The 15,395-nt window shown below is 45.5% G+C and overlaps 1 protein-coding gene across 1 annotated transcript; it reads right to left on the bottom strand.

Annotated features, from left to right (window-relative positions):
• Positions 1 to 9,977: 9,977 nt before the first annotated feature.
• NYX (nyctalopin) lies at positions 9,978 to 12,888 on the bottom strand. Its single transcript, XM_075999181.1, has 2 exons — positions 12,798 to 12,888; positions 9,978 to 11,419 (listed from the first exon to the last, which is right to left on the bottom strand). Exons 1-2 carry the CDS (start codon positions 12,886 to 12,888, stop codon positions 10,011 to 10,013), a joined length of 1,500 nt encoding a protein of 499 aa, XP_075855296.1. The 3' UTR covers positions 9,978 to 10,010.
• Between the last annotated feature and the right edge of the window lie 2,507 nt (positions 12,889 to 15,395).

Genomic DNA, 15,395 nt, shown 5'->3' with positions numbered 1-15,395 from the left:
AAGGATGCTATTTCACAAGGTCAAAACACACAATGCCACCTCTCAGCTTGAGAGAGAAAAGTTTCAAACCTTCCCCTCACCCACTAGGAGCTTCTGACGATGCTATTCACAATGGACGATGCTTTGTTTTGCAGGTGAATGTATTTTAAAACTAGAGAACGCAAAAAAATCTAGAAAAAAAATTGTAAAAGAAAAATAATAAGGAGAACCTAAAAAAAGCCTGGAGAAAGTTAAAATTTTTTAGTAATGACAATTACTAGTAGAGAGCAGGAGAACACCAAAAAATGACACCAGAGTTTGTTTAACCTGTCACCCGTTGAAGGACAATCTGAGCTGGTTCCAGTTTTTAGCTATTATGTATAAAGCTGCTATGAACATTTGCGTACAGGTTTTTGTATGAACATAAGTTTTCATTTCTCTGGGATGAATGCCTGAGTGCAATTGCTAGATCCTATGGTAGTTGCATGTTTAATTTTGTAAGAAACTGCCAAACTTTTTCCAGAGTGGCTGGACCCTTGTGCATTCCCACCAGCCATCTATGAGTGAGCCAGTTTCTCCCCATCCTTGCTAGCATTTGGTGTTGTCACTATTTTTTATTTTCACCATTCTGATGGTGTGTAGTGTTTATCTCATTATGGTTTGAATTTGCACTTCTCTGGTGGCTAGCGATGCTAAACATCTTTTTGTGTGCTAGTTTGCCATCCGTGTATTCTCTTCAGTGAAACGTCTGTTCATGCCTTTGGCCCATTTTCTAATTGCATGGTTGGTTTTTATACTGTTGAGTTTTGAGATTACTTTGTGGGATATGTGGTTTGCAAATATTTTCTCTCAGACCATAGCCCATCTTTCCATCCTATTCACATGGACTTTGCAGAACAAACCTTTTTAATTTTGATAAGATGAAATTTGTCAATTTTTCTTTCTGTGGATTGTCCTTTTGGTGTCAATTCTAAGAACTCTTTGCCTAGCCCTAGAGCCCAAAGATTTTCTTTCTAAAAGGTTTCTAATTTTATATCTTCCATTTAATTTCATGATTCATTTTGAGTTAATTTTTATATAAGATGTGAGGTTTAGGTTGAGGTTCACTTTTTTGCCTGTGAGTGTTCAATTGCTCCAGTGACACTTGTTGAAAAGGCTGTCCTTCCTCCACTCAATTGCTTTTACACTTTGATCAAAAATCAGCTGAGTATATTTGCATTAGTCTGTTTCTGGGTTCTCTATTCTGTTCATAGATCTATGTTTCTATGTTCCTATCCCTGTGACCGTACCACATTACTGTAGCTATATAGTCAGCCTTAGTTTCACATACAGTTATTATCCCTGCTTTATTCTTCTTTGTCAAGATTGCTTTGGCTATTCTAGGGACTGTGCCTTTCTACATACATTTTAAAATAAGCTTGTCTATGTCTACAAATAACCTTGCTGAGATTGTGATAGGAATTGCATTACTCCTCTATTACTTCTATAGAACAAATTGGGGAGAACTGACATATTTACTATGTTGTCTTCCGGTCTATAAACACAGTCTCTCAATTTATTTAGGTCTCCTTTGACTTCTTTTTTTTTTTTTTTTTTTTGTTTGAGACAGAGTCTTGCTCTGTTGCCCAGGCTAGAGTACAATGGCAGCAACCTCAAACTCCTGGGCTCAAATGATCCTCCTGCCTCAGCCTCCCAAGTAGGTGGGACTACAACCAGTAGAGGTTCACACTGCCATGCCCAGCAGGTTTTTCTATGTTTTGTAGAGATGGGTTTCACTCTTGCTCAGGCTGATCTTGAGTTCCTGGCCTCAAGTGATCCTCCCACGTTGACCTCCCAAAGTGTTGGGATTACAGGCATGAGCCACCACACCCAGCCAGGTCTCTTTTGGTTTCTTTCATCAGCATTTTGTACAGATGCTGTATGTGTTTTGTTAAGTGTATACCTAAGTATTTCATTTTCCGTGCAGTGATTGTGGTTTTAATTTTGGTTTCCATTCGTACATGGTTGTATATAGAAATGTGATTGATTTTTGTGTATCAATCTTGCATCCTGTGACCTCACTGAACACACTTATTAGTTCTAGGAATTTGGGGTAGATTATTTGGAATTTCCTACATAAAAAATTATGTTGTTTGCAAATATGGACCGTTTTACTTCTTCCTTTCAAATCTGCATGGGTTTTTTTTTTCCTTGCCTTATTGCTCTGGCAATAAGTACTATGTTGAATACAAGCGGTAAAAGCAGACATCCTCACCTTGTTCCTGACCTTAGGGGGAAAGCATTCAGTCTTTTGCTGGTAAGTATGGTATTAGCTGCAGGTTTCTTTTAAATGCTCGTCATCAAGTTGAGCTCATTTTCCTCTATTTCTAACTTGCTGAACATTTTCATCATGAATGGGTATTGGATTTTGTCAAATGCTTTTTCTGTGCCAATTGGCATGAACATATGATTTTTCTTCATTAGCTTGTTAATATGGTAGATCACATTAATTTTCAAATGCCGAACCAGCCTTTCATACCTGGAATAAATCTGACTTGGTCACGGTGGATAATTTTTTTGGAATTTTAAAAAGTCATTTCTTCTCAACTTCAGCTCCAAAAGAGAAATGTCACCTTGTTAATTAGGGGCAGGGAAGTTTACTCAGTGTCTACAGCTTAGAGACCTGGATTCAAATCCCAGTTTCACGGCTTTCTAGCTCTGGGCCTTTAGCAAGTCACTTAATTCTCTAAACCTCAGTTTCCACACCTATAAAAAGGGGATAACACTGCCTATGTCACAGGATAGTTAAAAGAACAAAATGAGAGAATTAGGTGATTAGGCATTGACTACCTCCCTGGCACATAACAGGCAGTCAATAATGGTAACCATTTGATTTCCAGAGCAACAAACATTTTGGAGTAGAATTAGGAAAATTTTGGAAAGGCAGTTGTATATAATATTAGCAACAGAGCACAGAGGTAACATAATGGGGTTTATCCTAAATGATCACAATCTCTGTAATCATGAGATTTTACCCTTAAGTTGTTGGGGTTTTTTTTTTCCATGTTATTGAGTGCTTTAATAATAAGTATTACTGCGAGACACCAAAAGGGTCATTCAAAGACATTCTCATTAATAGTTACTAACTTATTAAATGAAACAGAATCTCACTGCAGGAACCTAGCACTCATTAGCAGCCTGGTCTGCACAGACCAATTGGCCCTACCTTCTCAAGCCAAAGAGCACCTCAGTTATAACTCCTAATTGCCTACGTGATCTTCAAAACTCCCAGTCTTACTTCTTCAGATCTAACTATGTCTTTAAGCAAGGTATAAATAAGGCAAGACCCCTTTGTGGCAGTGGTGCAGGAAAATAAATTGGCCAGGAGAAGAATAAGCAACGAATGAAATGGAGTCCTGCACTTTGCCTTCAACCCCATGCTCTTTGAAACCAAATAAGAAATCAAATTGATCTATGACACTGGCTTTCAAATGTGGTCATGACCTACGGGGGAAAGATACATTTTTCTATTGTGATCCGGTATTCACAAACATATACTCACACTCATATATAACCAAAGCAAATGTCTAAGGAAACAATACTGTTCTTAGTACCTGTGATGCCTGTGGAAATTTCTCTACCTACTTTGTTATTATTATTTTTAATGAGGGTTGCAACAACCTGTGCCACGAGCTGCTAACGGATGGCGAGGGGCCAGTCCAAGGTAACGCAGGTCTGTAGGGGACCTAGCTGGGCAGAGGGAGCCGCAGAGGGAAGACCCCTCGGGCTTCCCCATGACCTGATGTTTCCATCAGTCTGGTTGTGAACGCAAACTCTTTTTCTCCTCTCAGGATCACAGTTGTAAAAGTCAGCAAAATTCCAAGGGAAATGTTTGTGTAAGTGCTTCTAAATTTCCTCTGTTTGGAACACAAATAAAAGGAATAGAAGTGACATTCATTCAGGACTGAAGTTGGCCGAGAGCAGCTGAGCTCTACTCTGGCCTGTACCTCAGGCCACAGCAAGGCAGATGCTAACGTGCTCTTTGAGACAAGGGGCTGCTCGTGTGTGTGTGTGTGTGGGGGTGGGAAGTAGGGATCCAGCTGTTACTACTGCTTAAAACACAAAAATTCCACCTCCCCTGGTATGACTCCTGTCCCCTCTGGTATGACTACTGTCCCCTTTGTCCTTTCCTGACAACACTGAGGGCAAGGCCGTGCCAGCCCCACACCCATCACCCATGAGAGCCATTAGATGCAGGTGCACTCCCTGGCCAACAGGGTGCATGGGGCGAAGATGGAACTCTCTCCTGCAACCTGGAAAACATTTCATGTCACAAGCAGTTTCCGCCCCCTGGAGTGGAGATGGGTGGGCCTCCAGGAAAGACGGTCCTTTGTTCTGTGAAGCTATCAGGCCCAGTACAAATAGAAAAGCAGGGCCCACCCTTCACCTTGGGGAAAACCCGAATACAGTGTCAGAGGGAGAAGTGAAAAGTCCTGTTTGCTAATAGGAAAAGGGAGTATCTTTCCAGATAAAAACATTGGTCATGCATTGTAGTGCTTAAAAAAGAGGGGGCTTGCTGTGTCTTTTATCAGAGCAGTGTCTCCCAGTCTCCCAGAAATATTGGGAGAGAAATGTTACTTTACTCTTTATAACTTTAGGCTAACTGGTGTCCCCAGAATTGTTTGTTCTTTTGGAGCTCTCGGCAGCAGTTTCTAGGCAATGTGGAGCTGGGACAAAGAAGAAACTGGAAGCCTGGCAGGCAGGTGGCCTGACGACCTGGATTTGACTGCCCTCTTCAGCTCTGATGGCCCACATGGTGGGACCACGTGTGACATCCTGTGGGGAGTGCTGCTGAGGGCAAGGCTGGCCACTGTTGGGAGGGTTATTTCCCATGTGGGGCTGGGGAGATGGGAAGAGAAAAAAGTCCTCCCTGGGAATTTAGTCTCAGAAACACAGCAAGGCCTTGGCATTCCCAGTGCACGTGGGTGGGGAAGGAAGTGAAGCCAGCCCAGCCGCGGGGAGGGGGGGGGGGCTGGGAGGGTTGGAGCCTAGGGCTTCTGCCAAAAGCCACGTCCCCGCGGTAGTTGGATGGCCTACTTACTTCTCTTCCATTTTAACCAACCCTTCGGAAAAATCTCATTCACTTCCTAGCTTGGTGTTCTCTTCCTGGCCAAGCAGGATTGAGACAGAGGGCCTAAACATCTTTGGGCCTGAGGATCAAAGGGGATAGTAGGGTCCCCTCCCTTGAGGTTGGGGTGCGGATGGCAGAGAGAACCAGCCCCCAAGGACAGCTGTGCCCAGCAGACTCTGTCCTCTAGAGGGCAGCACTGTGGTGGCGTGACAAAGAGGTGAGTGCATGACGGCTGTTGACCGTCTTTTCGAAACCACCACAGGGGAACCTTTTGGAAACAGCCAGAGATCAAGCTTCTGGGGAGATGACTATTTATAAGTCGAGTATTTGTATGGAAAACATTTTTTAAACGAAAAACATGAACCTTTGTCTATACATTTTCTGTCCCCTTTCTTGAAAGAACCAATTCGTTCCTATTGGTTAGAGCAAACACTATGTCTGGAAACCTAGCTACAGGCTAGCACCTTGCTCACGATATCCCCCCCCACACACACACTCAGTCTCTATTCCTTGTGACACTTCTGAGAAGTGCAGGTTTGATTCTCCCAGGAGAGCCACTGGTGTTCACCAGTATTCCCAGTTTTCCTCTCCTGGGCCACACTTCCCCATTTCAGTGATGTTAAGTGTGACCACATGACGGGTCTGGGAGTGGCTACAATGAACTGGCATTGGACATGTAGCATGAGCAAGAAATAAACCTCAGTAAGCCACTGAAGTTTGCAGGTTGTTGTTACCACAGCATACCATGGCCTATCCTGACTGGTACACATAGTTTTGCTTAGCAGAATTTATGGTACCTAATATTTCCCAAGGTATTAACTAGCCAATAATGGTGTGAGAGACTAAATAAACTCAAAAGGGGAACTCTTCATTCCCTGTTCTCTCATGAGAGCTCATAACAGCCACAAATTCACCGGGAACTCATTCCAAGCAACTCTGGATCTGTTTGGCAGTAAGTAGCTCCCACGTTCCCAGAATTCTCCTGGGCTGGGTAGCTCTATAAAAATCTGTCTCCCCAGAGGCTATTTTAGTGTTGATACTTGTTCAAAAACATGCAGCCAAGCAAACATTCATTAAAAAGCTGGCCATGTAACCACCCAGGCAGAACTGGAGCAGCACTTTGAGTCTGACTCTCACGAACTCGCTCCAGATGAAAGGAAGGACATTCCTCTCAAGGCGGCATCTTGTTCCTCAGTAACCTAGACTAGTGGCAGCCGTGGACTTCCATGGTTACCCAAATGCAGAGATCTGGTCTCCTGGAGTCTCATGATGCTTCCTCAGTTACCATGGCCACAACACACGGTTTGAGCAAACAGTATTTCTGCCCTCATCTGATTCTCACACTTGAAAAATAAGACATTTAGAGAATCATTTCACTTAGAAACATTAAAATCAATCAACAAATTGACAGTTTTGAGTATTGTGACTAAACAAAAACAAGCCATAATCTAGGAACCTCATTTTCTACCTATAAGAAAAAGAATGACTGCTTAAAAAAATCACTTTGACATCTGTTAAAATTTCAATATAGAGTATATTTTAAATAACAGTATTCTATCAGTGATAAAGTTCCTGATTTTTTTTTTTTTTTCGAGACAGAGTCCCACTTTGTTGCCTGGGCTAGAGTGTTGTGGCGTCGTCAGACTAGCTCACAGCAACCTCAAACTCCTGGGCTCAGGGGATCCTCCTGCCTCAGCCTCCCGAGTAGCTGGGACTACAGGCATGCACCACCATGCCTGGCTAATTTTTTCTATATATTTTTAGTTGGCCAATTAATTTCTTTCTAATTTTTTTTTTTTAGTAGAGACGGGGTCTCACTCTTGCTCAGGCTGGTTTCGAACTCCTGACCTTGAGTGATCCTCCTGCCTCGGCCACCCAGAGTGCTAGGATTACAGGTGTGAGCCACCGCGCCCAGCTCAAGTTCCTGATTTTGATAATGACATTGAGAATATCCTTGTTCATACAAGGAAATACATGCTGAGGTATTTAGGGGTGAAAGGTCATGATGTTTGCAACTAACAGTAAGAAATAAAAATAATATGGAAAGAGAAAGTAAATACGGTAAAAATGGGAAACCTAGGCGAATAGCCAACATATTTATTCTACTATTCTTGCAACTTTTCTGTAGGTTTGAAATTTTTCAAAGTAAAAAGTTTAAAAAAATACTTCATGCTCCAGATCAGCAGTTTCTAATTTTTTAACTATATAACCCACAATAAAATGTAAATTGTACATAGCAACTCAGTGCATACACATACATACATATATAATTTGAACAAATGCATACAAATTAAATATAAAGTATCACAAAACAATACTGTTATAATATGACATGTGAAGTTCTGTGATTTTTCTATTCTATAATTTTTTTTTCAAATGCTGTTTTTTTTTTTAATTTAAAACCTATTAAATTGAGTTGATGACCACTAATGGTCGAAACTTATTTGAACACTCCTGCCCTGGGTGGTAATTTTGGCAACATTTCTAATACTTAGCATTACGTACAGACACAGAAGGACTGCTGCCATGAAGAACTGACAGCTTGGTTGGTGCACCTTGCATCTGTGTGGGTTTTGAAAACCCATCTCTCCAAATACCAAGAGGAACTCAGGACATTTAAGAAGATTACAGATTTTCAGAATGTTGACAAATGCAGTCATCATTGCACATAGTGTAGAGAACAGCTTGAGTAGGTATTTAGCAGACATATGGCACTTTTCTTGACTTGACCGCCTCATAGTCCGTCAGGAATCTGTGCCTGTTGTCACCAGCTCAGGATGGTTCTGCTGCATGGAAGGATGGCAGAGCCAGCGTTTGGGACTCAGCCTGCAAAGCCTACCCCTGCAGCCTGGGCCAAAGGGGCTGGTTTTTGTTTGTTTGTTTGTTTGTTTGTTTCTCATATTTTTTTTACTTTAGCGTATTATGGGGGTACAAGTGTTAAGGTTACATATATTGCCCATGCCCCCCTCCCCCCTCAAGTAAGAGCTTCAAGCGTGTCCATCCCCCAAACGTTGCCCATCTTACTCGTTGTGGTTGTATATACCCATCCCCTCCCCCTCTCCCAACACTGGATAAATGTTACTCCTATATGTCCACTTAGGTGTTGATCAGTTAGTACCAATTTGCTGGTGAGTACATGTGGTGCTGGTTTTTCCATTCTTGGGATACTTCACTTAGTAGAATGGGTTCCAACTCTATCCAGGAAAATACAAGAGGTGCTATATCACCATTGTTTCTTTTTTTTTTTTTTTTTTTTTTTTTGAGACAGAGTCTCACTTTGTTGCCCAGGCTAGAGTGAGTGCCGTGGCGTCAGCCTAGCTCACAGCAACCTCAAACTCCTGGGCTCGAGTGATCCTCCTGCCTCAGCCTCCCGGGTAGCTGGGACTACAGGCATGCGCCACCATGCCCGGCTAATTTTTTATATATATCAGTTGGCCAATTAATTTATTTCTATTTATAGTAGAGACGGGGTCTCACTCTTGCTCAGGCTGGTTTCGAACTCCTGACCTTGAGCAATCCGCCCGCCTCGGCCTCCCAAGAGCTAGGATTACAGGCGTGAGCCACAGCGCCCGGCCTCACCATTGTTTCTTAAAGCTGAGTAGGACTCCATGGTATACATATACCACATTTTATTAATCCACTCATGAATTGATGGGCACTTGGGTTGTTTCCACAACTTTGCAATTGTGAATTGTGCTGCTATAAACATTTGAGTGCATGTGTCAAAGGGGCTGTTGATCCTGAGACCAACAGAATAGTCAACCTCCATTCGCTTCCACTGCAACCCTGAGAAAAGCTGATTTGTTTGGGCTCCTAGGTGGGATTTGGTGGCCCTGGCCTCAGGCACAGCTTACCCAAGGGCTAGGCACACTCTGGCAGTCAGGCCTAAGGGCATATAGTTGGCCAACTCCCAACCTGAGAAATCTCTAAATTCCCTTTCCCAGCTACTGGCTGCCTCCTTCCCTCTTGGTCATTGGCTCCAAAGTGTGCAGCCCATAATAATCTCCACGCCTAATGTAATCATTGAAACTGGAGACTCCCTGGCCTGCTAGCATAGCTTCTCTGTGTCTTCCACTCTTCTCACAAAACACTAAGAAAAAAGGATTTTGTGGCCTCCTTTGAGATTCACAATGTGTGTTAGCATATGAATGACTCTGCAAAGTCCAGCAGGAGAGAAACCAGATTAATCTTTTTTTTAATCTTAGGATTTTGCAAATTTATTTGTCCACAAACATGGCCCCCTCTTTTTTTCCCTACCCTGCCCTAAAGTTCCTTTGTGGCTAAGACCACCCAGGGAATAACTGTGGAGTGAATGAAATGAATCTTTTAAATACCTCCCAACACATCTCAGACCCCATGAACCAATGCCACACCCTTGAGTCTAAGTCTCTCTCCCATATCCCTTTTCTCCTGTCCTGTCCACCTTCCTGAACCCTAGTGTCCCAGGCCACTGGACGGGAGGAGGATAATTGTGGTAGAAAACAAAGGGCTTGGGTTTAATGTGTTACCCGCCAGGAGAATTGGCACAGTTTTTAGTACTTAGCCACCGGAAGTCTCTCTAATTCAGGCATTCAGGCACATTTGCCTGGAAGATGGGGGAAGGGGAGGGTGTGAAGGAGCTTCAGAGTCCCAGCCTTCCCACCCGAGGGCCCATGTTCATTCTTGCTTCTCCTTTCCAAGTGATGCCCATGTGACAACAGCAGAAGTCCACAACCTCCCCCCTCCCTCATACTGCATTTCCCAGTGTTCTCCTTTGCCCGGGGGCCATCTCTGGAGGCAAACTGTTCCACCCTCCACTGGGATTTCCACCACCAGCCCCCATCCTGTCCCCTCTCCCCTAACCACAGACAACCCCCAAGCCCAGTTGACCAAACTTTCCCCCTCTGGCCAAGGCAGTTTAGGCCACCTCAATGTGGCAGGTTCAGTCCATCTGCAGGCCAAACACCACGTGCTGGGCCACGCGGAGCAGGAGACAAGAGGCGAGGAGAAACGTGGACTTGCTGCCCAAGCCTCCCACCCCACGGGAGGGAAGGCTGTCGGACAGGGAGGCGTTGGCCAGCCCCACAGTGGTGTTGAACGCCTCCTCCACTGGGGCCCTCGGAGCCAGCAGCTTGGAAAGGAGGCTGCTGAACCTGCTCACAGTGGTGGCTTCTGGCTCTTTGGACGGGCCTGGGCTGGACACAGTGAAGTTCAGTTCTTCAGGGTCCACACAGAGGCCATCGGAGGAACGCCCGAAAGCCACGTGGCTGAGGTCCAGGCCGGCCACGGAGCCCGGGGAGGCGCATGGCACGTCGGTGACACGCCCGGGGCCCTCCATCCAGTCCTGCAGCCACTCCAGGCGGCAGTCGCAGCACCACGGGTTGTGGAAGAGGAACAGGCGGCCCAGGAAGAAGCCGGGCTGGAAGGCGGCCCAGGCGAGCACTGTGAGGTGGTTGCTGTTGAGGTGCAGAGCGAGGAGGCCCGAGAGGTTCTGGAAGGCGCCCTCCTCCACGAAGGCGATGCTGTTGCGGTCCAGGTAGAGCTGCTCCAGCTCGGCCAGGTCGGCGAACCAGGCGCTTGTCACGCGGTCCAGCGCGTTGCCACCCAGGTTGAGCGTGCGCAGGCGACGCAGGCCGCGGAAGGCGTCGGCCGGCAGCGCCGCCAGCAGGTTGTCGTTGAGCAGCAGGTGCTCTAGGACGCCGCAGTCGCTGAATGCGCCAGCGTGCACGGCGCGGACGCGGTTGGCCTGCAGGCTGAGCGAGCGCAGGCGCCGCAGGCCCTGCAGCGAGCTGGAGGCCACCGCCTCGATGCGGCTGCGCTCCAGGTGCGCATGCGTCAGGTTGGCCAGGCCGCGCAGCGCGCCCGGCACGCGGCGGAACAGGTTGTCGAAGGCGGCGAGCTCGCGCAGGGCCGGCAGCTCGACCAGCAGGCGCTCGGGCACGCTGAAGAGGCGGCAGGCAGCCAGGTCGAGGCGACGCAGGCGGCCCAGCGCGACGAAGGTGCGCGCGTGCAGGTACCGCAGGTCGCCGTTGTGCGCCAGGCGCAGCTCGGCAAGGCGCGACAAGCCCTTGAAGGCGCCGGGAGTAATGAAGGACAGGTTGTTGTGGCGCAGGGACAGGCGGCGCAGCGACGGCAGTGTGCCAAAAGCCCGCTCGCCCAGGAAGCGCAGGCCGTTCCGGTCCAGGTCTATGGAGACTGCCTCGCATGGGAACTCGGCCGGCACCCGCTGGAGGCCCGCGCGGTCGCAGCGCACCGAGCAGCCGCGCTCCACGCTGCTGCAGGCGCAGGCGGCGGGGCAGGAGCGCGCGCAGGCGCTCCCAGCCCAGGCGCTAGGCAGGCCGAGGACCACCGCTGGGGTGCGGGTTGGAAGTCGGGAAGCAGGAGAAAAGACAGAAAAGAAGCAACAGTCAGCCAAAGGTCGCCCCAAGTAAAATCCTGCCTGCCTAGATGGCAGGATGCAGGCCCTCCAGGTTGTCCTGCGTCCTACAAATGGCCTCTTCCCACCTGCCCGGCCTCACGCAAGTTTCCCCACCTATGAGGCTTTCCAGTTGCCTTGGTCAGCAAAACCCAGCTGTAATCTCTGCATCTGAACCCGTTCTAAACTCCCTCCACCCTGTATCATCACTTGTGTGCTCCTAAGAATAAGGTCTAGAGGGTTTGTTGTCTGCATGCATAGGGGGATCTCAGAGGGTGTCACTGTGACCCACACTCTAGGCCTGCGCTACCCAATGCAGTAGCCACTAGCCATATGGGCTAGTGAGCATTTGAAATGTGGCCAGCCCAAATTGATATGTGCTATAAGTGTAGAAGACATACCAAAAAATAAGGAGGAGAAAAATTAGCCAAGTGTGGTGGCATGCACCTGTAGTCCCAGCTACTTCAGAGGCTGAGGCCGGAGGATCTTTGGAGCCCAGGAGTTCGAGGTTACAATCAGCTATGATCGCGCCACTGCACCTCAGCTTGGGTGACAATGATTTTCATATTGATTCCATGTTGAAATGATTAATTTTAATGTGGCTACTTAAAATTTTAAACATATGGCTTGTGTTATATTTCTATTGGTGCTCCTATAGTCACTCTCACCAGAAGAATTCAATTCCCGAAAACCCCCATTGATTAAATTCAGCCTCAAGGAGAAGGAAGAAATAAGGAGCAGGAGGTTGGGAATTTTAAAAAAGCCTGTCAATCTTTTTTTTCTTAACAGTCACTAAAATTAAGCCAAAAGGACAGCATACTAAATGAACTATCAATGACCTTGCACATCTCAAAAGAATTAATTATGGACAGTATGCATTTAAGTTCCATTCATCACCCTGCTCTCTAGAAACATTTTTACATCATCATGGGAAGAAAGTTGCTCATAAATTAATTTAGTTCTGATGATTTGAACGGAGGATCAGATAAAGACTTTAAAAGGCTGCTCAGTAGGTTTGCCACCTGCAGCAAGGCTGAATGTCATAGCCTGCTACCCTGTGGAAACCAGAGGTCCCAAGCCCAGTCTTGAGGACCAATGAAAAAGGCAGCATGGTAGGCACATAATTTTTATATTCTGGCCATGAGCAGGTCAATCTGAAATTCCTGCAGAGGAACAAAGGGTACCCAGATGTAAACATGCCCACTGATTCATAGTTTCTACCCCTCCTAATCAGTACTCTCAAATTCCTTGCAAACACCCCTGGCCTGCCATTCACGCCTTCCCACCATGGACACAGTACCCTGCCTTGCCTACCTATGTCCCTGCAGGAACCTGAAGGTGCAGCCACAAAAGGGATGTGTTGAATACACTTTCTGCCACCTCTGTAGGTTTGTGTGGCTTCCATTGTCTTTTCAGTCCACCTGTTGTGGACACTCCATGTTTTCTCAGTGGCTGGGAAGGGGATTTAGCCCAGACTTGGCTGGAGAACACTCAGACCTTTGAGCATCTCTTCAGCTGTAAATTGTTGTAACTTTAACATTCTGATGTTGAAGAGGATTCATTTAGCTTTCTCCCCTCCCTAAAAACTGTGAGATAGACATCAAGCTTCCAGCAAGGTTCTTGGACCCTGTGCTCAGCTTGGCTGTGAACAGGGCTGCTGTTGGGCTGGGGAGACATCCTGTTAGGGAGACAGGGCCAAGAATATAACCTTAACTCTAGAACCTTTTTCTATCAACTCTTCCAACTGGGTCAAGTAGAAGGCATCAGGTTGCCTTACGAATAGTCCTTCATTCTACTCTCTTCTCCTTTCTAATTAAGAAAAGTACACTCTCAATCATATGACTCATGTTTATATCTTACAATAGCTAACATTGTTCCAGGCACACTGTATGGCTCAATTAAATGTCATTTATTTTAAAAACTCTTTGTCAAGGAACTCATGGGATTATAACAGGCAGGATACGACCAATTTGTATAATGCAAGAGAGCAAAAATATAGCTGCCTGTATTTAAAAAAACACATGCAAGATGGGTGAGAGTAAAGCTTTTCATTGTATGTCCTTTTTACCTTTATTTATTTATTTGTTTATTTTTTTGAGACAGTGTCTCACTCTGTTGCCCGGGCTAGAGTCCCGTAGTATCAGCCTCGCTCACAGCAACTTCAAACTCCTGGGCTCAAGCGATCCTTCTGCCTCAGCCTCTTGGGTGGCTGGGACTACAGGCATGCACCACCATGCCTGGCTAATTTTTTTTTTTCTCTTTTTGGTAGAGACGGGATCTCGCTCTTGCTCAGGCTGGTCTCCAACTCCTGAGTTCAAAGATCCGCCTACCTCAGCCTCCCAGAGTGCTAGGATTACAGGCATGAGCCACTGCGCCCAGCCTAAAAAAATTTTTAAAGGGGTGAAGAGTTGTGAGGAGGGGTGTTCAGTTGCCTTGTTTTTATTGAGACAGAATCTCACTCTGTCATTCTGCGTAGAGTGCAGTGGTGTCATTGTAGCTCACTGCAACTTCCACCTCCAGGGTTCAAGCGATCCTTCCGCCTCAGCCTCCTGGGTGGCTGGGACTGTAGACAAGACCTGCTGTTTGTTTGTTTGTTTGTTTCTTTCTTTCTTTCTTTCTTTTCTTTTCTTTCTTTCTTTCTTTCTTTCTTTCTTTCTTTCTTTCTTTCTTTCTTTCTTTCTTTCTTTCTTTTCTTTCTTTCTTTTCTTTCTTATAGAGACAGGGTCTCCCTCTTGCTCAGGCTAGTCTTGAACTCCTAAGCTCAAGCAGTCCTCTTGCCTTGGCCTCCCAGAGTGCTATTATTACAGGCATGAGCCACTATGCCTGGCCTTAAATTTTGAACCATTGAATGTATTACCTATTTTAGAAAAAAAGATTAAGGTTTATTTTAAACTTTAATTAAACATTCATGACATTGTCACTATTAGGGACTTATTTTCAGCCTCTGAAACTTTGATAGCCACTAGGAACAATAACTAACTTACTGTATTATTTAGTGAAATTTAAATTAAGTCAAGTAAATTCTCAGAACAGACAACAACACTATATTGGTTTACCCAGTATGAAGACTAAGTATATGTTCAGTGAGCCAGAAAAGCAAGGCACCAAACAATTTAAAAAAAAAAAAATCATTAGCATATTTGGGTGAGTTCTACTTGCAATGGTAGCATAGTAGCTTGTATCAGACTAACATTCCTGCTGATAGTTACTGCATACTCTGGACAGAATATTTTTTTAATAGTTTAAAAGCACCGGAGAACAACCAAAAGAGGCAACCAGAGTGGATTCAACCCTTCAAAGAAGAGAAGCAAACTAGGTGAGATCCAAATTTAACTGATTTTTTTTTTTTTTGCTCCTAGTACATTTTCAATCCATATAGCATATGGGGAATAGAGCTCAAGCAGAAAGCAAGCTGACAACATAGAGGTCAGCATTTATAGCTGCCACGGTGGCTGGAAATTGAGGAGAGAAAACATGGGAAAAAAGGAACCTCAGAAGAGGAGCCACAAAATTAGTATACAGATTCCCCTTATATCCGTGGCTGAGTCCTGAAGTGCCTATGTGTGGAGTGAGTCCAAGGAGCCCAGGAAGAAAACAAGAACTGAAGATGAAAAGACCTAAACAGAGATTTCAACAATTGCCCCATAATGGGAAGCAGATTAAGAGTTCAAGGTCCAGCAAGTTAGAGGAGCTTGTAAAATACCTCAAGCTTCCCATTGAAACCCCAAAGGACCGTGCCTTAGGAGTGAAGACTATTTCGCATGGCTAAGGGCGAAAGTGAAATAAGCCTACCCTAACAGAGCCTAAAACCAAGGCTTTCAAGATCAAGGTTATCTGCCAGTAGTTTAACTGGATGCCAGAGCAAAATTCCACACTGTTTAAAGGAAGACAAGAGAATCCAGAGTTTCTATA

Source organism: Microcebus murinus, chromosome X (assembly GCF_040939455.1).
Source record: "Microcebus murinus isolate Inina chromosome X, M.murinus_Inina_mat1.0, whole genome shotgun sequence".
Classification (NCBI taxonomy): Eukaryota; Metazoa; Chordata; class Mammalia; order Primates; family Cheirogaleidae; genus Microcebus; species Microcebus murinus.
This window is presented reverse-complemented; position numbering and strand designations above follow the sequence as displayed.